General features: G+C 39.6%; 1 protein-coding gene across 7 annotated transcripts in view; it reads right to left on the reverse strand.

The window, feature by feature from the left end:
- Positions 1 to 26,600, reverse strand: part of KIF2A (kinesin family member 2A) — a 61,789-nt gene that overhangs the window by 2,419 nt on the left and 32,770 nt on the right. For 4 of the 7 annotated variants that reach the window (XM_075136954.1, XM_075136955.1, XM_075136952.1 and 1 more), the window contains 11 exons: positions 25,865 to 26,027; positions 18,645 to 18,735; positions 18,436 to 18,499; positions 17,922 to 18,013; positions 17,537 to 17,679; positions 16,590 to 16,794; positions 13,166 to 13,276; positions 8,287 to 8,354; positions 5,184 to 5,334; positions 3,978 to 4,079; positions 1,212 to 1,347 (listed from right to left, as the gene is read on the reverse strand). In XM_075136954.1, coding sequence (XP_074993055.1) covers positions 1,212 to 1,347; positions 3,978 to 4,079; positions 5,184 to 5,334; positions 8,287 to 8,354; positions 13,166 to 13,276; positions 16,590 to 16,794; positions 17,537 to 17,679; positions 17,922 to 18,013; positions 18,436 to 18,499; positions 18,645 to 18,735; positions 25,865 to 26,027 — 1,326 coding nt within the window. Of the gene's footprint in view, positions 1 to 1,211; positions 1,348 to 3,977; positions 4,080 to 5,183; positions 5,335 to 6,481; positions 6,596 to 8,286; positions 8,355 to 13,165; positions 13,277 to 16,589; positions 16,795 to 17,536; positions 17,680 to 17,921; positions 18,014 to 18,435; positions 18,500 to 18,644; positions 18,736 to 25,864; positions 26,028 to 26,600 lie in introns of all 7 variants that reach the window. The other 3 variants (XM_075136951.1, XM_075136956.1, XM_075136953.1) reach the window with 1 other exon arrangement.

Genomic DNA, 26,600 nt, shown 5'->3' on the forward strand with positions numbered 1-26,600 from the left:
CCTCAAGATGCCCAAGAATGGGAAGAAAGAAACCAAAACGACAACATAAAGATGCCAGTCCCAGAGTGACAGGAATAAAAGCTGAAATATTCAGTGACCATTACGTGCCATGAGCAGAACACAGAAGATACTGGGAGATACAGTTCTTCCCTCCTGTAAAGCTATACATGTATCATGCTGCCTGTAAAGATGCAAGGATCTCTTAGATAGACTTTACCTCCAGTACCTTGTTTCAAAAGCAGCACTTAATAAGTTTTCGAAGAACCGGGAGTCACCTAAACTGTGTTTTTTCACTGCTGGTGTCTCAAATTGTCTTCTCCTGAAGAGAAAGCCATCATCCATAAAAAGCAAAGGAATGTACCTCCAGTTCTTTGCTAAAGTATACTGGTGTCACGCATGCTTACAAGGCAAGCGGGCCACATCTGACTTGCTGGATGTATTCTTCTAACTTACAGCAGACTCTTGGACTGAGTAAAAATTAAGTTTTTATCTTACAAGGAGTTTTCTAACACAGATCAAAAAAACCCCACCCCCACCCCTCAGCCCCCAACCCCAGCCTTGAATTTTTACCAGTCCAAATAGTTACGGAAACTAAAATGAAAAATTCATCTCCATGAGGTACCAAGCTGACAAGCTGATTTTAGAAGAGAAGTGGAAGAATCAATTTTGGGCACTAAGTTTGTTTTTCAACAAAGACAGGTTGACAAAATTCAGTCTGCTACAGAAAAAAGTAAGCTAACAACCAAGCTACTCAGAGCTCAATGCCACTCTTAAGCACAGTCTTAAAAATGACAGCAGGCTCCCTGCTACACTACAGAACGCAACAGAGCAGGAACTGGTAGCGCTACTACCTTTTCCTCATTGCATTACCTTCTTTTTTCATCCAGTTCGTTTGGATTTTCTTTTTCCTTCCTTTATTGTTTTGGAACAAAGGAAAAGAAAAGAAAGGTGCACGATTTGAGTTTATACTTCCTGGAGGTAAAGCAGAGATTCTTCCTTTAAACTAGGATGAACAGAGCACAGATGTGAGCTTGTTCTTAGGCAGCAGAATGAATGTTCCTTCCACAGGACATTGCAGGGCAGTGTAAGGTGAAAAAAGACCCTAAAATATAACCACACTCTTTTTTTCTCCTCATTATTACTGCAAGTCTCCATGGCATATGAAAACACACTGCTAATAATGCACACAAAAATGATTAAAAGCAATCTACCTCGAAGTTCGGTCAGAATATCAATTTTTTGCTCTAGAATTGCTTCAAGTTGGGTAGCGTAAGAATCCACATCATAGTCTACTTCTTCTGTCATCTCAAGGAGAGCTTTTTCGTCTTCCAGCCACCTAATAGATTCCTAGACAAAAGTTAAAAAAAAAAAACTAAATACGTTAGCAAAGTTCCAAGACAACTTTCAAGACAAAAAGCTGAATTAGACCGTTTCTTAACATGACAACATTTTTGCTGTCTTGTCACCTCAATATAACAGATTTCAATCCTAAAATGAAACCTTATTCCTAAATTCAGCAAAATTGTACGTTTTCTACATTGTTTCTTAATTCCAGTGGTGTCCTGGTTTCGGCTCGGATAAAGTTAAATTTCTCCCTAGTGCTGTGTTTTGGATATAGTATGAGAATAATGTTGATAACACACTGATGTTTTAGTTGTTGCTAAGTAGCGCTTACATAGTTGAAGACTTTTCAGCTTCCCATGCTCTGCCATGCACAAGAAGCTGGGAGGAAGCACAGCCGGGACAGCTAACCCAAACTGGCCAATGGGGTATTCATAGAATCATAGAATCATTATCAATTGGAAGATTGATAACCTCTAAGGTTATCAAGTCCAACCGTCAACCCAACACCACCATGCCCACTAAACCATGTCCCTAAGGGCCTCACCTACACGTCTTTTAAATACTTCCAGGGATGCTGACTCAACCACTTCCCTGGGCAGCCTGTTCCAAGGTCTGACCACTCTTTCAGTAAAGAAATTTCTCCTAATATCCAGTCTAAACCTCTCTTGGTGCAACTTGAGGCCATTTCCTCTCATCCTATCACCAGTTACTTGGAAGAAGAGACCGACCCCCACCTCACTACAACCTCCTTCCAGGTAGTTGTAGAGCGCGATGAGGTCTCCCCTCAGGCCTCCTCTTCTCCAGACTAAACAGTCCCAGTTCCCTCAGCCGCTCACTATTGCATGGGCTAACTCCCCAGATAGATAAGAGTACAGTAAAGGTTGGTTAAAGCAGCTCTTAGGCATCTCTGCACTCCGAACGTTACAAAAAAAAAAGAAAAAAAAAAAAGTTTACAGCAAAGTAGAATGCAACTAGGAGCTTAAAGCTTACAGAACCATGCAAAGCTGTGATCAGGAGAACTGATCACACTGGAAATGCTTTGATTTAAAAAAAGAAAGCAGCTGACGGTTCTAGGCATGCTAGGCTGAAATACTAAAATCAAGTCTTTCCCTCTGTGCTCAACAGCCCAAGTAATATTGAAAGCATAGTCCAAACCCCATGTATGTTTTTTGGCTTTCAGGACAAATGGAGCTCACATGGGGATAGGATTCATCTCATCTAATGTAAACTCGTACATCCAAGACACAAAGGAAGACCAACACCTCTGGAACACGATTCATTCCGTTGATCTATTTTAGACATTTTTGTTAGGAAAGGATGTTTTGTATCAGCAGCTTCCAGGAGAAGCTCACAGAAGACAACTTCTGCCTGGTACAGCTGGTAGATCTTGTATTGGTGCAGCCCACCTCCACCCACGGCATAAACTAACAAGCCATGCTGTGAACGAAGGGAGCTGAGGCTCGGCCACACTTCCTTCCAGTGACTGCTGGGAGGAGCATTAATCTCCAGCAGGAGGCCAGATGGACACACCGAGGCAGTAACATCTTAAACTAATGCAGCTTGTCTCTCCAGAAGTCGCAAGCATTAGGACACAGCTACAGCATATGGCGTATGACTTTCACACTTCTGCATGTTTTACTTCAGGGCTAATGTTTCATAATAACTAAACCTCTACATCTGTTGTAAAATGTGTTATTTAGCATCCTACTGTATTATGAACACACATCAATGTTAGATACCCAAACTGAGGAGATGCGTGTATTCCCTACAGGTTTAATGCTCTGCCGTTCTCTTGCAGCAGATGTTGCAAATGGACAGCCTAAAGACTCTAAGGTTATGAACAGAAGCAACTCTCATTTCCTGCTGAAAACTACTAACTCATACTTATTACTACAATTTATTTTGCGAATGTAAAAGGCTCCTTGGCGCTGACCAGCTTTACACTGCATGGGCAGTATTCCTTCCAAAGACTCTGACTAATAGCAAGTGAAAACCTTTACGTATCTGTAAAAAGGAAGCAAACAGGCAGTTAGAAATACATGGGTCTCTTCTGGATCTCAGTATCTCAGAGGGAGATGTCACAAAAGGATACTCAGATGAGACACTTGGAGGGAGTATTGCGGTATGATAGAGGCAGATGACCAAACAGAAATGGTGCTGATAGAAACATTAATTGCCAGCTCTGGCACAGGACTATTGGCATAGATTAGACAGTGAAATTGAAAATTTCAAGACCAATCTGAATAAACTCCCTGCAAGTAAAAAAAAACAAAAGTCACTAACGCTGGAAAAGAAAATATAGCAAATAGTAAAAATAGTAAAAAGAAAACAGCAACTTTTCTTAGGATGAACACAGTCTATTTATGAATGTTTGTTGAGAATAAAAGGAAAATTTTACTAAATTTCTGGGATAGAAATATGCTTCTCTTTCATCATGGGGACAAAGATTAGTGGTTATGGGATCTGCCTCTATTTGTTTGCCACAATGAGCTTATCATAATAAACCAATTTAGAAATCTCTGACAGCAGCGGAATGACCAGACGATATCCTACATCTTCAAGAGTATGCACTTTCATTGGGAAAACCTGATTTCCTGCACTAGGAGAAAACAAAGTAGAGCTCCATCTTTTACCTGGAAGACAGCCCTGTGGTCTTCTACTACTTGCTCTTCCATTTCTACCATTTGTGACACAGCTTCATGGAAAGTAAACAACTGCGGAGAAACTTCCTCTTCCTGGAAACAATAGTTAAGCTTGTTAGTCTGGAAAGAACTGTGGCTACAGGACATATATTGAATGTGATTCATCTCATCACAGAACATGAAAAGAAATATGCAGAAGGCAGAACCTGCCAAAATCAGAATTTAATACTTCTAACAAGAAAAGTCTCCAGAAATGAGCGAAGAGGGCAATAAATTCAAAATGTTCACGGAGTTAAATTGAATTCATCTTCACTAAAAATTTCCAGCCATTAATTCTAGTGAATACTGGAAAACAGAATATTCCACATTAAAAAAACAAGTTCAAATAGTGGAAAGAGGAAGTCACAGGGGAAGAATGCTAATTTCTAGTAGGTTTTAATGTCTACAGAGAATTCTGCATTTCTGTCAGGGCTTTTTGTTGTGCATATTGCAATAGAGAGACAACAATTTTCGAAAAAAGAGAACAGCAATTACATCCTCCAATACATTTCAGGAAATCAAAATTAAATTAATCCTTTGGAAAAAAAAGTGGAATAAATGTAAAGTGAAAAATCTAAAACGGACATAGTCATTAATACATTAGAAGAATGCACAACATGGATTTACAAATTGGGGCAAACAGGGCTCCTTTAGACATGGATAGTTAACAATCAAAGGAGAAAGCGCTAGATAGGCTGTAATTAATGTTTTAGCAAGACAGTATAGTTCCTTATACAATGCCTTTGAAATCTTTTTTAAAACATATTGTAAAGCTTAATTTAATTCCATATCAACAATAAAAAAGTATAATATGAAAGGATATCTGGCTGGAAGGACTGTCCAGTGGGAAGGTCTAGGAATCACTAGCATGTTCTTGTAAAATAGAGTCCTGGAAGAAAAGCCAGTTACTAAAATGAGAAATACAGCAGACACCATGAAGAGGTGTCTGAGAAGGCAGAGTGTCTCACCCTTCAAGAAATGTTTTTGGTTTTGATTCTTTCTGTATGGGAATGAACATACCATAAAGTGAAAAGGTGAAGAGGCATGCTGTATTTACTTAATGATCTTACTAACAGGCTTTAAATACACATTACTCTGGATTTGTTCTGCCACTGAATTATCATCATCTCTTTCCATGTAATGATGTAAACCACTCACGTTTTGTTCACAAAGCAATTTGAGATCATCTCTCTGAGGAGAGCTCCCCACACCCCACTGTGTCTCCAAGTCGTCGATCTGATTGGGAGCATGGTGTATAATGGGACGGATATCTCCTGCGGCACTAGGATCGACTGTCAGCTCCTTCACCCTGTGAGCAGAAAATTTTTCATTTGTAAATTAGTAACCTCCTGTGCAAAAGAGTCACAACCAAAAATAAAGCTCTATGGGTTTATGCGCAATTAATTCATTAAATAAGGATGATGATGTCAACTTCACAAATTTAATGTATTTTCAGTGACAAAAAGATGTTAGCCCAACTCCTAAAAAACATGGACCATTGAATTTCAACGACTTGCACGTGGACTATAGTCCATCTTCTAGCAAGAGGCTTTTTCTGATTGAACTGTTACTACTCATTAACAGTTAAGAGGGCAAAAATCTCCAAACCCTCAATATTAACTCCTTAACAATGAGCAAAATTTGAAAGAAAAGTTCATTCAGCACCCTAAACCTGACCATCTTTCTTCTGTGCACACAACTGTGTTTTAAAAAAATTAGTCAATCAGTACCCCACTAGCTCTTATAAGCAAATCCACCAAGAATTCTGAAGAAAATAACAATCTGCAACCAAGTTATCTCAGAGAATGAATAGATCCTAATTAAGATAACAGATCCGTAATTAAGATAATTTCGAAAGTGATAATATCTTATTAAAATGTAAGGCTCTTGCAGGATGGAAGTAGTTTAAAAGATTGATAATGATTCTGTCCAAAAAAAAGTCCATTTAAAAGCAAATTTATGAAACAGAGACATCAAAGTCTGCAAGTATAGCAAGCTTTAGAACATCTTCTTCATTTTTAAAGGGGAAAACGTTTTTTCAAGTACCATTGATTTACTACAATGGAAACCATTTTTCATTCATCTTCCGAGTGACAAAAAGTTTTAAAAATATATGTATGCAAATTGTTTTCTTTCTTAATTAGAGATATTCAAATTTCCCTAAACACAGACTTGTCAGATTTGGTCCACTAAATGTACAAAGGTGACATCACCATTTTTTTTAAAATGTATGAAGGAGACTAGCAAGCCTGGATACAGAGTGTGGATGTTTAAGGAGGGTGAACAAAATACTGGGAAGATGATTGCAGATCATGCAGAACCATCACCTGCCAAACAAAATAAAAACAAAGTATGTGTGACTCAAGGCAAGGGGACTAATGAAAGGTTGGTCTGTAAAATTACATAGCCAAAAGAAAACTTAAAAATAAAGATTCCATGTATAGAATGAAGTAGACCTGGTGATTGAAGGAGAAAAGTCGTCATACTCATAGGAAGGAGAGAGATCAGAGCGACTGCCACTACCCTGTGAGAAGGGAATGTCCGAAGGACTAATTCCAAATTCCTTTACTCTGCAGCAGCAAAATACAGCAGCAAATTAAAAGAAAATGTTCTCATAAACACAGTTAAAATGACAACTCTTTGTTTAGCATATTTCTTTAGTAGTTTAGCTATAAAATTATTTTTATATTAAAACAGAAGTGTGCCAACATATTTAAACCTTCTGCAAAAAAGAGTTACAGATCACTAACAAAATTGAATAAAATCAGTGCTGCTAATTTGCAGGGGACTATAATAGAAGAGTAATTCCAGATTTTAGTTTATGCAGTTAATAAAATCTGCTCTACATTCAATATTCCACTAAATGGCTCCTTTTAAAACACCAAACCACTACAGCTACAAAACTTTAAATTCTATTCTGCCCCATCTTACACTGCACACACAGTTGTCCAGCACCTAAAAACTAATTGTACTATGAAAATGATATATTGCTAGAAAAAAATAAAATACTACACAAAACACATGAAGCAACTTTACAGTGACAGGCATTTACTCCATAACAACATACAAATTTAACACCAAGGGGAAGAAACAGTTTCAGCGCAACAATTTAGTATACTAGAAATGGGTGTTTAATTAGTTTTGCAGTGTCTTTTTCCGGAGTCACTTCAGCAATGCGTATTCTATAAGAGGTAAAAGATCCAACAAGTCTTGATGAATGTGCAAGGTTCTTCACTGCGTTACTGTAAGCAGGGGAGTAGATGTCTCCTTCTCACCAGGAAGGAAATCACACAGACTGGTCCAAGCCAGGCAGATTTGCTATTAGCTCCCTTGATCCTAGATTTGCTATTAGCTCCCTTGAGACACAGAGACATTCGGATATGGAGAGGAGCGGGTGGTAAGCTTTCCTAGCGGCCCAATTAGCAACTGGCCAGGGTGCCCAGCCAAGCAGGAGCAGACGTGGTTCTGCCCTATCTTTCACTGGGGCAAGCAGGCCACTAGATGGTTAGCCTCTTCTGGCCAAACCAGGGTTTCTGATGGCCCAGAGGCTTGTTTGCCTCCTTTGTTCTTTGCAGCAAAGCATGGGGGGGGCTCTGGGTCGAAGGTCTGACTTCAGGGACACACAGGGCCTGATCACTCTATCTCCACAGACATTATAAGAAGAAGAACTTCCTTTCACGCTCACTGAAGAGAGACGAACACTTTCAGAGAATAGTACAGGTCTCAGAGGTGCTAATTTCTCTACACGGATTCTAAAGTCACTGTTGGATTAACCGACTCTTTACTTAGGAGTCTCAGATATTTGCCTGAGTTAAAATTTCACATATATGTATAAAACAGACTGGCAACTGCATGCAATTCCACCAAGGGGATGAAAAAAAAACTGCATTGCAGAAAGGTATTTCAGCTAACATCCCAGGGAATCATCATGAATACTGACTACCCCTAATGCAAGAGATAGTGCGCCACAGCAGAGGCAAAACTAATAGGGGCATCTCCCACATTTGTTGCAATCCACATTATCCATCTCTGGATAATGCTTAAATGCAGTTTCTATTGATTCTATTGTAATGGTTGTAAAAAGTGACAATTTAAATTAAATGTGAGCCTGGATTAGTAATTTGGTTTTAATCTTACTAAGAAATGCAAGTATGACAAAATTATTCAAGTAGTTAAAATAATTATACATCATGGAACAACAGTATCCCAAATGTCAGTGGTCAACAGCTGGTATAGCTATAAGCAATAACATTTTCCATACCTATTTGCGTATCTCAACGTATTTAGAGTGTTTTCACATGATGCCATCCCTGGAGAAATTGTAGCGATCTACAGAAAACAAGCCACACATTAATAAGTCACTTTGTACAGAAGAAAGGGTAGATGAATTCAAATTAATGGTTTTTTTTTTTTAAATCTCGAATTTCATTTGAGATCTTCTACAAAAACTGTCTACTATGTACAGCTGTCCTTATACACTGACATCTGAAGGAGAGAGATGTCAAGTCAAAGCTTCCATTTAATTTTTTTAACCATACCTGGAACATTAAGAATTCATAGATACTTCAGTCAATTTCCCGTATCTCACTGTCCTGGTAACATAAAATGTAAATGCAAAACACTAACTGAAAAAATAAAGACTTCTCAAAAAGTAGAAAATAAGTCTAATATATCCTGCAGACAATTACCAGATTTTTTTTTAATGTATTTTTGTAGGCTGTTCTCCATTCAAGCAGACTGATTGAGAGATCTATTTTGGCCACAGTCCAAAACTGTACTTAATAATATTAAAGATAAGCATGTGTTTAACTATTTTTTGTAAGTAAAGATTTTTTTTTTCTCAATTAGAAGTTATCTGTAAATAACACTTGATAGCTAACTTCTTATCAAACGTATCTGGAACCTGTAAGTCTTTCCTTTTCCAGTTAAATAAAATACCCTGAAGATCTCACCTTCTTTTCAGCACTCGGCAAAAATAATAACTGTGATCAGGCAACAGTGACTTCATTATTTGTCCTAGCTTCTCTCAGTAGTCCCATCTGTGCTCCTTTCAGGAGAGCCATAAAGGCACTATCCAGGACAAACACCTCTATGATCCTACACACTAACATTTTTTGTGGTAGCACAGCATCAGGAGACTGAAACTGATGGAGATTAGATAATCCTGGTCTTCTCTTTCATCCTGCTGCTGACATTACTGACAAAAGCACAGGTAGTCATCCTGAGAGGAATTTCTCCTACTGGGGAGAAAGGAAAAATATGTGGTGGGCGGGGGTTAGAAAGTCTGAAGAGTCTACTACCATACAGACTTAAGTTTAAACCTCTAATATTGGTACGCATCAGCTACTAATGAAAACAACAAGTGTAGATTTAAAAAGATCACATGACTGCATGTCTCTTTATAAAGTGTTCTGGGTGCTAATTAACAAAAACCTACAAGTTCCTAAAATCCTTCCAAACTCATTTAACGTTTGGGGCGTGCATCTCTTCCCATCAGTTCAACGTTCAGAGTACACCACACACGGCAACTCCCGTAACACCAGGGGACTGCTCCAACGTTTTGAAGCATATAAGGCACAGCTGATATAGGGAAGTGCCACCGTAGGTGCTGTCAGCCGTGTGGATACCCGTTCAGGGCACAAGAACCCATGCACAAGACGCAGTCTGTTGAGTACAAACGTCCACTACATCACATGTCCTCATGCCCCAACAAGCCCTGCCCAGGCAGGACAGAAGAACTCCGAACTCTCTGACGCTCGCTTCCTCGTTTGTAATTCCAAATGAGGATGGAAAAAGCTGCATTATTTACGGACAGGAATATTCTTGAGACTCGTAATTACCATTCTTCCTAATTCAAATGTGTCTACATTGCTTATAAGCCATCACAGTGGGATCAATGGCCCTTTTGGGACACTGAAGTCTGCACGTTCCTACTCCCACCCTGGAGGACTGAAGGGTCTGGCACTTCAGCCATGACTGCAGCACATCAAGGAGGCAGCGCTCGTTAAAAATTAGACTATTCTACGTAGCTACCTTGCAAATTTCAAATGATAATACATTATCCTACCATGTAATTCTTCAAAAACAACTTTAAATGGTTTTTGAAACTATTTAAGGATAAGAACTTCAGTAAAACTACGATGACTAATAAAGTTCAAAGCAACCTATTTATGCTGACTGTATGTTTCTGGATTTCTTTAAAACGAAGCAGATCCTAGTCATAACTGTCCACTTTATGAAGTTACTTTCAAAATATTTTTTTGAAATTTGAAAAAAAGAAAGTTTCCAAATCATAGTTTAACCTTATATACAGAAGAGAATGCTGCATCCCTAAAATGTAACTTTTAAAATTGCAACAGGAAGTCCATAAGCGATAAAAGGAAAAGTCAAATAAAAATGAAGTGTGGAAATTACCAAATAAATTTGACTCAAATATCCCACTTATTATTATTTCATACTAATCCTAGATTATTATGTCAGAAAGCAACTGGAAAAGGCACAGCAAGTATTTTATACCAGGACATTTCAAGAATCTCTTAGAAAGTTAAAACCAGAAGTTTTTACTACATCATTGTTTATGTATTCCATATTGAACAGCACCACATATTTGCAAAATGTCTTACTCTCTAACAGTGCGAGTACACTGGATCAAATCTTTGTCTTGTTGAGGAATCCCTTTACAATAAATGCCTCTCCACTGACAAGCAAAAACAGCATCTTAAAAGAGGTCTCACATGTTCAATAAATCATATTTTCCAATTGAATAATACTTCTATGTTGCAAACTCATTAATTTATTTTGCCTGTAACAGGCTAAAATATTTTGGAGGAAATACTATCATGTTCTATCTACATGTTACCTTGTGACAGTTATAACAGTTCTAACTAGAAAGTTCTTCTATGCTTTAATTTACTTCACAGAAAGTAGATACTTGTAGAGAACATAGCAATGATCGATACAGTCTGCTGTAGAAATGTGAAAGGAAACTACTCATTATTAAACTATTTTTCCATCATTTTTAGAAGTTTGAAGCACCACAGTTAATTACATGACTCTGCTGCAAACCAGCAGTCAGCACACCTGCAGGATAAGTACCCTTTTAATTTAATAAAATATTGTTCAACTTTTAGCTACCATAAACCATAATGACTTGCCCTTTTCTTTCCCTGTAAAATTTTGCCAGTGTATGATATAAAACCAACACATGAACATGCTTACAAACCAGGCACACCCTGCCAAGGAGCCAAGTGTAAATACCACACTGGAGGCTGAATAAATTGTCCTGATACAAGAGGCAACGGAAGACACAGAAGAGGGGTGAAGTTGCTGATCATTATCCACTATTCCTACCACTTGGCCACTGGAGCGCAAATCTCCTTTCCTCTTTCCAGAGAACTGGAGAGCACTGGAAGTAATTCCAGGCTAAGTTACCTCCTACACCTCCCTCAATTCAACATATCCTGTTCGGAAACCTGTCAGATCTCTAGACACGCAGCTTTATTCTGCATCCATCTAGTTATCACAGGAACAAGTGCTGCAAATGCGAGAGCTCAATTCAAACAAATGTAAAGATGCACTGTAGGTTTGTTTTCTTTCCCTACTTCCTTTCAACTATAATTCAGAGTAAGCCACAACCACCCAAGTGTTTCTTCTTCCCACATCAGTATCTTAAGAAAAAACTTTGCTGATGAAATTCTTGTTAAAATTGCATGTAAACAAACACTAAAACCAGAATGTCACAAGTGATCCTAGTACTGAGAAACTACATGAAAAAGTAACAGAAGAACAAGTTCGAAAGCAGTATCTCATCATGAAAGGGTTTCCTTATTCTTCATTGTAACGTGACTGTAGTTATGTGAATGCCAAAATAAAAAATAATTCAAGCATATTTCCACTCACTTTCAGAGAAGATTTTTTTCTTTAATTTAGAACTATATCAAATATAAAACAAAGGAATGCAAGCTTTATCAGAAATTGAACACCCATTGATCATGGATTATTCCCGATGGCATTCTCACACATTTAAATGGTAAAAAATGTTACGACAACTCTATGAGAAGAGTAATAATTAAATAAAAAAGCTTTACCAAACAAAGACAGCTTGTTAGCACTTTAAGGAGGTAAGGGTGATGGTGAGAACTTAATGAAATATTCACAAATGGTAATTATTCTATGTACAGAGAGTAATTTCCAACAGGCTAACTTTCCAAACCTTCTTCAGCAGCATGGATACACTAGCTAGAGATGCACAATTTAGCTTTCTGCATGAAGTTATGTCTCAGTGGAAAGAAAACAATCCTACCTTTTCATTAGAAAACTGAAGGAGAAAAAAAGATTAATAAAAAATGCTATTTTACCACCATTTTCAAATTAGAACCATACCTAACAGCTAAAGGGAAGACTAGGCTGCCCTAACACCATGGTTTTCATGTTGTGGTCTGCGGACTTCTCTGGCCTCTAGACTAATTAATTCTGACGAGTCTGTCAAAAGTAACCAACACAAAAAAGCCTAGCTTTTTTGCTAGTGTCCACCGCAGAGAGTTTGCATTCCCGTAAGTAGAAATGTTAAGGATGCACAAATAAAATGACTGGATCAGTGCTTTTAAATGTCCTTTCCACCATCTGACAGAAGAATTCTGTTTTTCAGACTGATGAATGCACATTTATACAATACACAACTATTCATCCCATCTATCCCAACTGCTTCCCCCCTCAACAGCCTAGAGCATGTTCTGATGCCTTTGGTACCAACTTTAAATTTGCCTTTGTCATTTAAAGATCGTAACTCACCACTGTACTTCCAGTCTACACCAAAATTCTGAGTCAACAAACAATACTCATATAATTAAGACATCACCAAAACCCGCAAACAAACAAAAAAACTTCTCAAGCTAGTAGTGTTTCTAGCTAGGTGGCTAGCTAGAAACAAGCAATAAGAAAGGCCAATAAAAAGTGAGAAGGGAGCAAGTTATCTGAAATGTCTCTGCTGAAAGTCTCACTCCACATTTAGTGTCAGTTAGTGGATAAACTTAAGTCCAACACATTGCCAGTAGCAAGTGACCAATTTTAAACGTAAAAGCCTAAAATCCCAGCATCTTTTCTCTTTGTAATTGTTAGAATAGTTAACCAAACCAACTTACCATACAGGTACGGGAGTTTTCTCCTATGAATGAATCTCTTAGCACCTGAGTAAGTTTACTTGCTCTGAAGGGTGTATGAGGTTTATTTCGGCCTAAGGCTCTAATGCACTCCTGAAAGAACAAACAGGTTTATGCATTTTTCTTTAACATGGGTTGAATAAACACAATACAAATGCAATTCAAATACATGCCTTAGTTATGTTGCTGTCCCCTAAAATATTAAAATTTACCACTAAAGCTTGGATTCCAGAAGTGTTAGGCTTTTACCCCTCATTAAGTTCAGTAGAAAGGTAGGAACTTAAAAAGGACTTAGGAGCCTAAAAACTTTCTGAATCTCATCCAAAATGTTTACATCTATTGTATCCAACAACAACAACAAAACAAAACAAAAAATCAGTGTGGACGTTAAATGTCCAGACTAACAATTATTTCTGATTATCAGCTGCAAAAGCCTGAATGATCTACAACCTCTGCCAGCAGAAGCAGCGTGGACAGGGACACATGTTAACTTTATTCTGGCTCTACCACTGACTTTCTTTACAGCTCAAAAGAAAACAAACTTTCTGAAAGCTTCCACAGATCACAAACCAGTAAGCATAGCTCTCTATTGATGTACTCAATATTGGAAGACCCTTGAAAACCTAAGTCATTCCCTGTTTTAAAATATTCTTCATGTGAAAAAACAGGGATAAAGTCTCCTCTTTCACTCACAAGGGTATGGGTCTAAACTAATATTTGCAATTGGTTGGAGAGTTCCCATGAGAAGTACTGTACAAATGTAAATATTATGAAATTACTGTAGAAGTTACAGCAGTAACTAAGTACAACAGTGCAAACCAAGATCGCACTAATCTAAAAATCACTTCTGCCCACTCAGAGCAGTAACATCAGCTAATAAATTACTTCTTATGAAATAAATTTCTGTGTTGTTGCTGTCGTTGTCATATTTTGATCATTAATTCCAGTTTCTGCCTTTGCATTAATACTTTGTGTACAGGCATCTCTTCAGATGCATGGCTTCCTTGGAACAGTTTTAGAATGTCTACACACAGAACTTCTTCAAACAACCATACTTCAAAAGCTTTTCAAATTAGAGCTTTGCTTTTAGCAGCACTAGCAGATGGAATGGCTTTTGTGTTACACGAATAGTTCTACAGCAGTTCAGCTAATCCTCCAGCTGCAGCCATATCCTTGTGGCCTTTTGAAATTTCCTAGAAACAGCTTCTTCCAAAAGCCAGGCTAGAAACTGTGGGATGATAATCCAAGAAAGCATTGCAACTGTGAAACAGCATAAAACGGAACTAAAAACGGGCTCAGAATAAAACTGCCATGATACAGAACAAAACAAACACAAGGGCAAGTTGGCTTTAACTAAACTGATTATTTAAAAAACTCACCAGCTGAATTTTATAGAATGGATGCAGCTCAGATAAACAGAAAGACTGAAGCTTGTTGAATGTGAATTTCACATGCAAATGCTAAAAAGGACTCAATACTTATAGATGAGCAAGGCAGTGCATTCCTTGAATTTTTTGAATTTGTACATTAATACTATACTTACATAAGGAAAAAAGCAGATTAGACAGGAAGAGGGGTAACAGATTTTCAACAAGTGACATTACAAACTAAAAACAGTAACAAATGTGTATGTTGAATTACTGATATGGCAACCATCAAGTTTAATTAAGATATTTTAATTTACTATAATGATTTTTAGTTTGCTTACTCCTGAAAAATTAGAATTGGGTTGTCTCCTTATTAATAAAAAGATTATAGGAGGACACTGCCAGCTTCTAAATTAATGGAGTTTTTAACTACTTTTGCTTTTCATCACAGCTCAGAAAACCAGCTAACAAAATGACAACACTACTTCCATGTAGAGACATTACAGATATAACTTCCTGTACCAAAACTCTGAACAGGTTAAGACAGGACTGATATGCAGATGCAAATAGCAAATCTTGGATTAGCACCGAAGACCACTCCTCAGAACACACTAGTTTAATTCAAACTTGACAATAACTTCAAGGGTCTTGAATACAAATGGAAAAAGCTGTGTAATGTTTTTGGGGATAGATGAAAAATGGAAAACTAACATATCATTAAGAAACTTCTATCTTCTTGTACTGCTGTTTAGACCTCTGCAAGACCTCTACTTATTTTTATTTCCCCTTCCCCATGTAATTTAGATCACAACCAGTAGTACGGCAGCAGCAGAACCTTTCACTATAATTAAATAGACAAGCTGTATGAAAATGAACTAAGTGTGTGGTATGGGTATTGCACTGAAGGCACTAGTCAGTACAAAATCAACAAGTAAATTGAAAAAAAAACCCAATCCAAAACCAAACCGGCTTTATTCAATTACATTTGGAAACAAGTGATAACATCAACACAATGTTGCTTGTATTATTTACTTTGATGCTAAATCAAAACAGGCCACAGTTTTGGAACTGCTGCTTCCAATTTTTCAACATGCCATACAATTCTGTAACGTTACACGTTACAATTTTGATGTGTTTTGTGAGACCTGCTTCCAGTCAGATACAAGTCTTCTCCCAAGTTTATATTGGTGATAAAAAAGTAAGTACAGTGTTTTTGGGGTTCAAATTCTTTATCTAAAACCACAGTGCTGGTGCTGAGAGTAGTAAATCTAGGCAAAACTAACCGACAACAGAGGTAAGTTCTGAGACATTCAAAACTACTGTTGCCCCATTTGAGACCAAAAAATTACTTTCCCTATTTAGACTGAACCACTTTTGAGCGTTATAAAACAAACAAACAAAAGGCATATGAATATTTAAATATTTCTTAGCTCTCTTCATGTGTCCTGCATTAATGTATGAAAATCTGTCAAGTGATTGTATCAGACAATTTGCTATAAAGAACAGTAGTCAAAAATGGATTCCAACTTTCCAGAGTTACTTTAATCTATTTGTTAGTTCTTTCTGGATATGTTGCTGTCGTGTTGCTTTAGTGAATGAATTAGCAGCAGTAAATAAGTATGTCATAAAGGTAACCATATTTTTTATTTAAAAGAAAAAAATACTGAGATCAGTAAGAATATTTCCAGTTAGTATTTCAGACCTTGAGTACCAAAGTAAGTCATCTGTCCTCCCATTTTAGACATATATCAGAAAAGTCCTCAAATTCAACCACTGGCGATTTTTTGTTGAGGTTTTTTTGTGGTTTTTTTTTAAACTACATGCAAGTTGATAGCACAATGTTTCTGCAATGTTTCTACTTGGTAATTACCAAGTGTCTCTTCAGGCATTTAGAGGAAAAATCAATACATTATTTTACCTGTCACATCAGTAGACAATGTAGACAAGCAAAGCCTGCAAAAACACTCATTTTAATAGTCATTGCTATTACAGGTAGAAAGCTTCCACCTACTCAAAGGCAATGGAAACATTTCAGTTACCTTGAGTGCTAAAAGGCTCTTGTTAATTTCCGCACCTTCCAGTCGTGTCTGCCTATCTGCACTGGAAGTATCTGCTCCTCTTTCATTGCCAGCCAAATCAATCAGAGAAAATTTACCATGCAATTTCCCTTTCCTTCTGAGAATAATCTGAAATACTGCATGGCTTCGAGATGAGTGTGCATTTGCAGATGTCTGGCCAGATGTCCTTTAAACAAAAGGAGAGAAGGGAAGGACGTATGAACAGGCGAAGGACGTACATGTTAAACGCACTAACCTCAGAACATGAGTTGTTTCAGGGCAGAGTTCTGTATTTTCTTAGATATGTTGACAGCATGTCTAAAGTTCTTGTGGACACTAGAGATACAACCCTCATAATTGGATGTACATAGCACAATTATACCTCTTTTTCCATCTCTTCAAACAGAAATGGAAGATCAGTAACATTTTACCTCCCTTTTAAAAGCAAGAATAATCAGATCTTCAAAGCTTTCAGATTATCAAAGAGCTTACATGTAAAATGCTGATGGCATTTTTATCTGATCAGGCAGCAGCCTATGTACAAGGCTAATTTTAAGAACAATGAAGCTGGATTCTTAAAAAAAATAAAAATTTTACGCTTAACCTCCATCACTACATATCAAGGCCTTTTAGAGCCGAAGAATCTATCTGTATTCCAGATTATAAATTATATGAATTTATGTCAGTAAGCTGGTTACATAATGCATGCAGTTCACATCCTGTAGAAAAATCCGTTCTTCTTTCTCTCTAGGAGACAGAGAAACTCTAAATATCTTTATTCAAAAAGTAGGCAGATTCCTTACTTGCAGCCAACACCATCAAAAAACCCACTGCATATTAAAAAGCCATCACTATGAAGAGACCCCAAAAAAATCTTGTTCTGATTCTTCAATGTACAGTGAAAAACTGGTGGAAGCTATGGGAGATACCTGCAGCTGTTGCCTATTTCAATAAGCTTAAGAACATCTTCAACACATTTGACTTCCCGTTCCTGTAATCCCACCACCTGGACTTGCTGTTTACCATCTTCTAACACTCTTAATTTTGTCTTCCTGTTCAACAAGTCAAAAACCTTAGGGAGAGGGCGAAAACGCAAGAGTTAAAGAGGAGCTTAAAAAGACACTTTTGTTTCAAATTCCATATTAAAATATGCAAAGTATTCCATGGAGACACATGATTGGAAGGGAACTGTGAAGAATTATTTGAAAGAAAACTTTCAGTACAAAAAGGAAAAAAATCTTTTATGTAACAAGCTTAAAATCTTGTTTGTGAAAGAGAAATTCCCCCCTCCTCAGAGAAAGATCAGGTTCTTACCTTACCACTGTAGATCTCAAAAAATGTTGCATATACTTGAAGTTCCAACTTCTTATAGTTTGGCTTCTTTAGCATTAAAAAGACATCTCGAGCTGTGAATACATTTCCAGAATAAAAAGAAATCTCATTATGTATTTTCATTTAGTGAAGACTCATTAATGCATAACAGTCTGTTTTACAGCATCTCTCGTACTTTGCAAGTATAACAGATAGGGTCAGTCAACCAAATCTAAAACACTGCAATTTGAACTGCCACATTACATTGGAAGATGAAGAAGATCCCAAAATTATAAACTTAATTAATCATCTGTTCTATTTATTACATTTTCTGAAGTAATCTATATATACATTTACTTTACTGTGTAAAGGCTACACATCTAGGAACTACTTTTGTTGTTAACAAAACTCCACTGTAATACAAGCTATGTAGACCCTTATGTTTGTATGACAGGGAGTAGAAAATTTATTGATCTCAACTAATTTGCAAAAAGCCAACAGACCAATAAAGTCTCACCTGCAAGTGCATATATTCCTTTAGAACAATCTTGGTTCTTTCCTGAAAAGTCACCACCCATAGTCTAAATTAAAAAAAAAAAAAAAAGACAAAAATACACTATAAAGATCACAGAACTGTAACTTACGAATTTGTTACTTATTAGAATTTATCTAAGTTTATCATACATAAAAAGAAATGTATGGCTGACATGTAGAAGAAATACTTACATGGGTTTTTCCACTGCCTGTTTGCCCATATGCAAAACAAGTGGCCATTCCCCTTTCAAATATGGTCTCCACTAACGGTCGAGCTGTAAACCTTAAATGCAAAACCCAACAGTACTTAAGAAACAGAATTACTTTAAGATGTCACTACCACAAGGATGCTATAAATTTTAAGGCCAGAAGTGACAAAGCTGGTCCTGTACTTTGACAGGCCAAAGGACATGTCCACATTAATTCCTGAACTAAAGAGACTACCAGCTCTAAGGCATTAAAATATCCCAATCAATCAAATAAAAGCTACAAGGTCTCCCCCATTTATTTTACAACAATACTATCCTTTAAACCCTAAGAAAAAAAAATTCCTTGTTGTAATAATGCAACACAGCACAGCTTACTACATGGAGCTTGGAGCTCCGGAAAGAAGACGGCATTAGAAGATATGGAAGTAGGACAGCGGAGCAGATAAATACTTAGGTTTTGCCAATATTAAAATTCTGCCATTGTTTTGGTTTTGTTTTTTTTCTCCCCAGATCAGCTTCCAAGATTAGATTTAGAAAACAGGTGGCCAGAACAACATCGCACATCTTAACATTTTGAGAACGTACATACACTGAGAAAACGCTCAAGAAAACGTATACCCAAGCTCTTCAGAATGGAAAAATCTAGTTATCCCTGAAGTATTATTTGACATGTCAAAAAATATTATCCAAAGTATCATTTTTCTATTTCAGAGAATTAATTTTTACTTTAAAAAACATAGAGCTATTGCTCCTTCTTCAGCTGCTTATCACCATTATTTCGTTAAAAACTCCAAAGCAAAGGGTAACCTAATGGAGTGTTACCAATGGAGGTAAGAGGCTCTATGCAGAAGTCTCTCTTTCTGAATTTTTTCCATGTGTTTACACATAAAGTACCTTTAAGGGACAGAAATAGGAACAATTGTTTACAGAAACACTGAGGTGTTACAACCTCTTTTATTCCACTTTGGAACAAACACAAGATCGCTTACAAAAATAATATGGGTAAGACCGAGCAACAAAGGGTTATGCAAAAATCTAAGTTTAATTGAATTTTGAATTTTCATCAAAAATACACCAGATGATTCCTGATAACCTTTGTCTTCCTTTTTTGCTTCCTCTAAACATATACTTCCTTTGTCCTCAAGAGGATACTCCCATATTTTGGTGTTTGTTCTTTTTATATATAAAATACAAAATTTCATGAAGCCTATCCACCTAAGAAGCACACTCCATTATCTCTGTTTAATTGAGTTTGAAATTATTTATTTTGCTGATTTATAAAAAAGGGACTTAATTATATCTATTTTAAAGTACGGCAAAATATAAACATATCTAGAAAAGTTTTCATAAAGCGTTATACAACTCCAAATGGTACCATGCCAAAACAGTCCAACTTTACTTTTACTAAAACCTTTATTTGCAATCTTGATCTTTCAGAAATGTAAAATCTGGTTCTCCTTTAATATTCAAAAGACATATCCATTCAAACTAGCGCGTGTTTTTTAATATTAATGAAAAATTGCAACTCAGCATTGTGGCTCATGGATTCAAAAATACTTAAAATACAGTTTAAGCAAAATAATAATAATTAAAAAAAAGAGTAGTACCTTTTTCCTTCAAACTGAAGAAAGTTTTTCAGTATAGAAATACAGTGAGTAGTTTTAGCATACTGGAGAAAACTAGAGCAACTTGCCACACTATTTTTTTCCCCCACCATGACCCCTAAGTTCTGGTGACAGCAGATGATGACACCTGTCTTGCTCTTATTTCTGTTATTACAGGAGGCCTTGGAGCAGATTGCCCTTCAGGTAATAATCATTATTGTGCCATATGAGGGAGAAGGAAAAAGCCTGTACTGCTACACTGACTAGAGACTTACTGTTTCAGCATGAATACAACCATCTTTCAAAATCTTCCCGTATTACCACTAATGTACCACTAACTAATAAAAATTACTCGGAGGAAACTGAATACAAAAATACAACAACATTGTATGCCAAAAACCCCTCACATTTAAACACTATGCTCACAAAGATAAATAACAGGAAGGAGGGAGATTAAAAGAACTTGTTGTTAAGCAGGAGGAGAACTAGAGGCACGCATCACCAGCTAGATTGCTCTCTCGCGGCTCTTCAGTATTGAGAAAGGAAAGATGCTACCAGTAGACAACCATTAGAGAGAGAACCTCCAGGGCACAACTTTGCTGCTTAGAAGTCTTTTACTGTGTAAACTAAGAGACTATACAGATTTTCCTTTTGCCACCCTTCTCCTCCTAGTTATATCAGCATAAGACCGTTTTTAATCTTCAAGGCCTTGTAATAATTCTTTTACTATGTATTTTCTGTAACCCACCAACAGGATGTTAGCATCCAACGTCAATCAGGATATGATGCTAACTTTCACCTCCTAGTTGTTGGATTAAAAACAAGAATTAAGATATTTCTCTGCCACTATTCCTTAAGGCTATGGGAAGCACTTTCCAAGCATAAGGAAAATTATCTTCATCAAATTCCTTTCTAATATCAATATTCCTTGCAAAAAGCTTCACAGGATTTAGACTGCATACTGAGATTATGACTTGACATGGTGTTTAACCTTGCCCGCTACTACATCTGCTCCATTGAGTGACTTGCACAAGGTAAACAGCTACTTCTAAACATGTTTTTAAAAGCGCTGTGTGCATTATTCTGTGCCAGCTGTGGAAGTGAAATGAAGCACACGGAGGCTCCGCAAGAAGCGGAGGAACCCCTGCCCTCTTGCCACCAGGCAGAAGGAGGAGACCCAGGCGACGGAGGGGAATGGACACAGGTCCCTGCTCGGGGCGCCAGGCGAACCCCCGGCCGGCCTTCCTCGCCTCAACCTTCCCAGCTGCCCCTACACAACAGATACGGGGCTCTGGAACTTGAGGGCCAGACGAACGAGGACGAAGATGAAGGCCCATCCAGGGGGTTGCCCGAGGAGAGGCAGCCAGCCCCACAAATTACGACTGCCTCCGCTAAGAAAAAAAGGAGGGTAATTGTCATTGGTGATTCCCTTCTGAGGGGGACCGAGGGCCCAATTTGTCGGCCGGACCCATCCCACAGGGAAGTCTGCTGCCTCCCTGGGGCCCGGGTGAAGGACATTACTAGGAAACTCCCTAGTCTCGTGCAGGCCTCCGATTACTACCCGCTACTGGTTATACAGGCTGGCAGTGAGGAGGTTGCAGGGAGAAGTCCCGAAGGGATCAAAAGGGACTTCAGGGCGCTGGGGCGACTGGTAGGAGGATCGGGAGCACAGGTAGTTTTTTCCTCGATCCCTTTAGTGGCGGGGCGGAACACCGAAAGGAACAGGAAAACTCATCGGATCAACACGTGGCTCAGGGGCTGGTGCCATCAACAGAATTTTGGCTTCTTTGACCACGGGGAGGTTTACATGGCACCGGGCCTGCTGGCGACGGACGGAGTTCAGCTGTCTCGCAGGGGGAAAAGGATTCTCGCGTGTGAGTTGGCTGGGCTCATCGAGAGGGCTTTAAACTAGATTTGAAGGGGGACGGGGATAAAACCAGGCTCTCTAGAGAAGAGCCTAGGGTCCGCACGCCATTGTCGGGGGAGAAATCGGCAGCCCAGCTCAAGTGCATCTATACCAATGCACGCAGCATGGGCGGCAAACAGGAGGAGCTGGAAGCCATTGTGCAGCGGGGTAGCTATGACTTAGTCGCCATCACGGAAACGTGGTGGGATGAGTCGCACGATTGGAGTGCTGCAATGGACGGCTATAAGCTTTTCAGAAGGAACAGGCGAGGAAGGAGAGGCGGTGGAGTAGCCCTGTATGTTAGGGAATGCTTCGACTGTCTAGAGCTCGATGATAGTGATGACGAGGTCGAGTGCTTGTGGGTAAGGATGAGGGGGAAGGCCAACAAGGCAGATATCCTGCTGGGGGTCTGTTATAGACCACCTGGCCAGGAAGAGGAGGCAGACGAAATATTCTACCAGAGGCTGGCAGAAGTCTCCCAGTCGCTAGCCCTTGTTCTTGTGGGGGACTTCAACTTTCCGGATGTCTGCTGGAAATACCACACGGCAGAGAGGAAACAGTCGAGGAGGTTCCTGGAGTGTGTGGAGGATAACTTCCTGACGCAGCTGGTAAGCGAGCCCACCAGGGGAGATGCCTCGCTTGACCTGCTGTTCACGAACAGAGAAGGGCTGGTGGGAGATGTGGTGGTCGGAGGTCGGCTTGGGCTTAGCGACCATGAAATGGTAGAATTCTCGATACTTGGTGAAGTAAAGAGGGGGGCCAGCAAAAGCGCTACCATGGACTTCCGGCGGGCGGACTTTGGCCTGCTCAGGACACTGGTCGAGAGGATCCCTTGGGAGACAGTCCTGAAGGGCAAAGGGGTCCAGGAAGGCTGGACGTTCTTCAAGAAGGAAGTCTTAAAGGCGCAGGAGCGGGCTGTCCCCATGTGCCGCAAGAAGTGCGGGCGGGGAAGGCGACCGGCCTGGCTGAACGGGGAGCTCTGGCTGGGACTCAGGGAAAAAAGGAGAGTTTATCACTTGTGGAGGAAGGGTCAGGCAACTCAGGAAGAGTACAGGGATCGCGTTAGGTCGTGCAGAGAGGAAATTAGAAAGGCAAAAGCTCGGCTAGAACTCCACCTGGCCACTGTCGTGAGAGACAACAAAAAATGCTTTTATAAGTATGTTAATGACAAAAGGAGAGCCAAGGAGAATCTCCATCCTCTATTGGATGCGGGGGGGAACGTTGTCACCAAGGACGAGGAAAAGGCTGAGGTACTCAACGCCTTCTTTGCCTCAGTCTTTAGTAGTCAGAGCAGTTATCCTCAGGGTACTCAGCCCCCTGAGCTGGAAGACAGGGACGACAAGCAGGATAAACCCCCCATAATTCAAGAGGATGAAGTTCATGACCTGCTATGCCACCTGGATGTTCACAAGTCTATGGGGCCGGATGGGATCCACCCGAGGGTTCTGAGGGAGCTGGCGGAGGAGCTTGCCGAGCCGCTCTCCATCATTTACCAGCAGTCCTGGTTAACTGGGGAAGTCCCGGACGACTGGAGGCTCGCCAATGTGACTCCCATCTACAAGAAGGGCCGGAAGGAGGATCCGGGGAACTACAGGCCGGTCAGCCTGACCTCCGTGCCGGGGAAGATCATGGAGCGGTTGGTTTTGAGGGTGCTCACGAGCCATGTCCGGGACAACCAGGGGATCAGGCCCAGCCAGCACGGGTTCATGGAAGGCAGGTCCTGCTTGACCAACCTGATCTCCTTCTATGACCAGGTGACCCGCCTAGTGGATGAGGGAAAGGCAGTGGATGTGGTCTACTTGGACTTCAGTAAGGCCTTTGACACTGTCTCCCACAGCATTCTCCTAGAGAAGCTGGCGGCTCACGGCCTAGACAGGTGCACTCTTCGCTGGGTAAAAAACTGGCTGGACGGCCGAGCCCAGAGAGTTGTGGTGAACGGAGTTAAATCCAGTTGGCGGCCGGTCACGAGCGGTGTTCCCCAGGGCTCAGTTTTGGGGCCGGTCCTGTTCAATATCTTCATCAATGATCTGGACGAGGGGATCGAGTGCTCCCTCAGTAAGTTTGCAGACGACACCAAGCTGGGCAGGAGTGTTGATCTGCTGGAGGGTAGGAAGGCTCTGCAGAGGGACCTGGACAGGCTGGATCGATGGGCCGAGGCCAACTGTATGAGATTCAACAAAGCCAAGTGCCGGGTCCTGCACTTCGGCCACAACAACCCCAGGCAACGCTACAGGCTTGGGGAAGAGTGGCTGGAAAGCTGCCCAGAGGAAAAGGACCTGGGGGTACTGGTTGACAGCCGGCTGAACATGAGCCGGCAGTGTGCTCAGGTGGCCAAGAAGGCCAACGGCATCCTGGCCTGTATCAGAAATAGTGTGGCCAGCAGGAGTAGGGAGGTGATCGTGCCCCTGTACTCGGCACTGGTGAGGCCGCACCTTGAATCCTGTGTTCAGTTTTGGGCCCCTCACTACAAGAAGGACATGGAGGTGCTGGAGCGCGTCCAGAGGAGGGCAACGAAGCTGGTGAAGGGCCTGGAGCACAAGTCTTATGAGGAGCGGCTGAGGGAACTGGGGTTGTTTAGCCTGGAGAAGAGGAGGCTGAGGGGAGACCTCATCGCGCTCTACAACTACCTGAAAGGAGGTTGTAGCGAGGTGGGTGTTGGTCTCTTCTCCCAAGTAACTAGCGATAGGACAAGAGGAAATGGCCTCAAGTTGTGCCAAGGGAGGTTTAGATTGAACATTAGGAAAAATTTCTTTACTGAAAGAGTGGTCAGGCCTTGGAACAGGCTGCCCAGGGAAGTGGTGGAGTCACCATCCCTGGAGGTATTTAAAAGACGTGTAGATGAGGCCCTTAGGGACATGGTGTAGTGGGCATGGTGGTGTTGGGTTGACGGTTGGACACGATGATCTTAGAGGTCTTTTCCAACCTGTATGATTCTATGATTCTATGATTCTATGATTCTATGAATAAAGGAGAAAATGGAGATCCAAATATCTTGGCGCTGAAAGTGGATGTGTGTCATTGTTGCTGTTGTTTTTTAAATCGGAAAGATTCAGCATTTTGAACAAGGTAACTTAGCTCCGCGCACCTCCGTGTTACAACAGCCAGATTGCTTCCAGCAGCCAAGCTAGCTCAATATCTCAGCAACACCGCAATATAACCTCTCTCCCTTTTCTTTGTACTCTTTCCTCACTCTCTCCTGATCTGTTTCCATCTGTTAAATATCTTATATTCAAACTGCAAGCTCTTCAGGGCTGGGGCTGTCCTTTTCATCCAAGTTTCCTGAAGACCAAAAGCCATGACTCAGGTTCCTCAGGTGCTGCACACACACTAATTAATAAGACAATAACTCTGAGGCAAATGGATAGCTCATTAAGTTGTTCAAATATTCAGTAGCTGAGCAGGCAGGCAATACACGCTAGTGCCTGGAAACCAGCAGGGCTTGGAGAAGGACTGAGAGCAAGACTGAGGTCAGTGGAGGTGGAGATGATATTGCAGGTGAAGTATTCAGGATAAAGAGTTAAAACCAAAAGTAAACAGGCTTTTTGCCTGTTTTTTTAATGGAGGTAGCAATATACATATCTGGTAACACAGAGAATAGGAGTAAAGTCCATGGCTAAGGTAAGCCCACAGTTATTGACATGGGAGATATATGAGAAAAAAGATTCACAAAAAAAAAAAAGTATATACACATACCTGTAAACCATTTCGTTAGGAGCCGTGTCATCAAAGGCATAATCAAAACGAAAAGTTTGGTTTTCTAGGTACCTTGTTAAATCCACCTTTTGTTTTGGTTCATGTACCATCACAACATCTTTGCTAGGAATTGTTATTACATCAAGGTCTTTCATTAAAGTTTCTATAAAATAAGTGAAATATATATATTTAACTAGCAACACATCATTATTTTTTACATTTTTTCATTGTTTACACTCTTGCAACATCTCAGATAACACAGCTCCTCCAAGTAACAACACTGCAATGGATTTGGGCTTCTGATACCTAGATAGTAATCTGCTAAGTAAGAGATTTCATTTTGGAAGTCTAGTCATTCTATCCTACCAATTGCTAGAAATTAAAGAGAGGTTGTACAAAGTTGGTTAGAAAAACTAAGATCATTAATTATAGCACTACCATTGTAGCTTGTTATGTATTCTATAACAATACTTTCCATGGATTTGAGTTCTTTTTCCTCAGGGCTTCTACATGTTTTACAGATTACTGCCATATCCTTTGAGTTTTTATAAATAACTTCTCTACTGGAGAAACTGGCCACTGAAGTCTTATACTGCTTGGCCTGTCAAACTTGAAAACACAAAGAAATTAATATCCTTATGATAATCATTTGCTTTATTTTAAAATTTTGTCTTTTTATTTTCCCTAAATCTTTAACGTTCTAGTCATGTGTTCTCAGCTTTCAAAAAGAAAAATT

The sequence above is a fragment of the Calonectris borealis genome, chromosome Z (assembly GCF_964195595.1).
Source record: "Calonectris borealis chromosome Z, bCalBor7.hap1.2, whole genome shotgun sequence".
Taxonomy (NCBI): domain Eukaryota; kingdom Metazoa; phylum Chordata; class Aves; order Procellariiformes; family Procellariidae; genus Calonectris; species Calonectris borealis.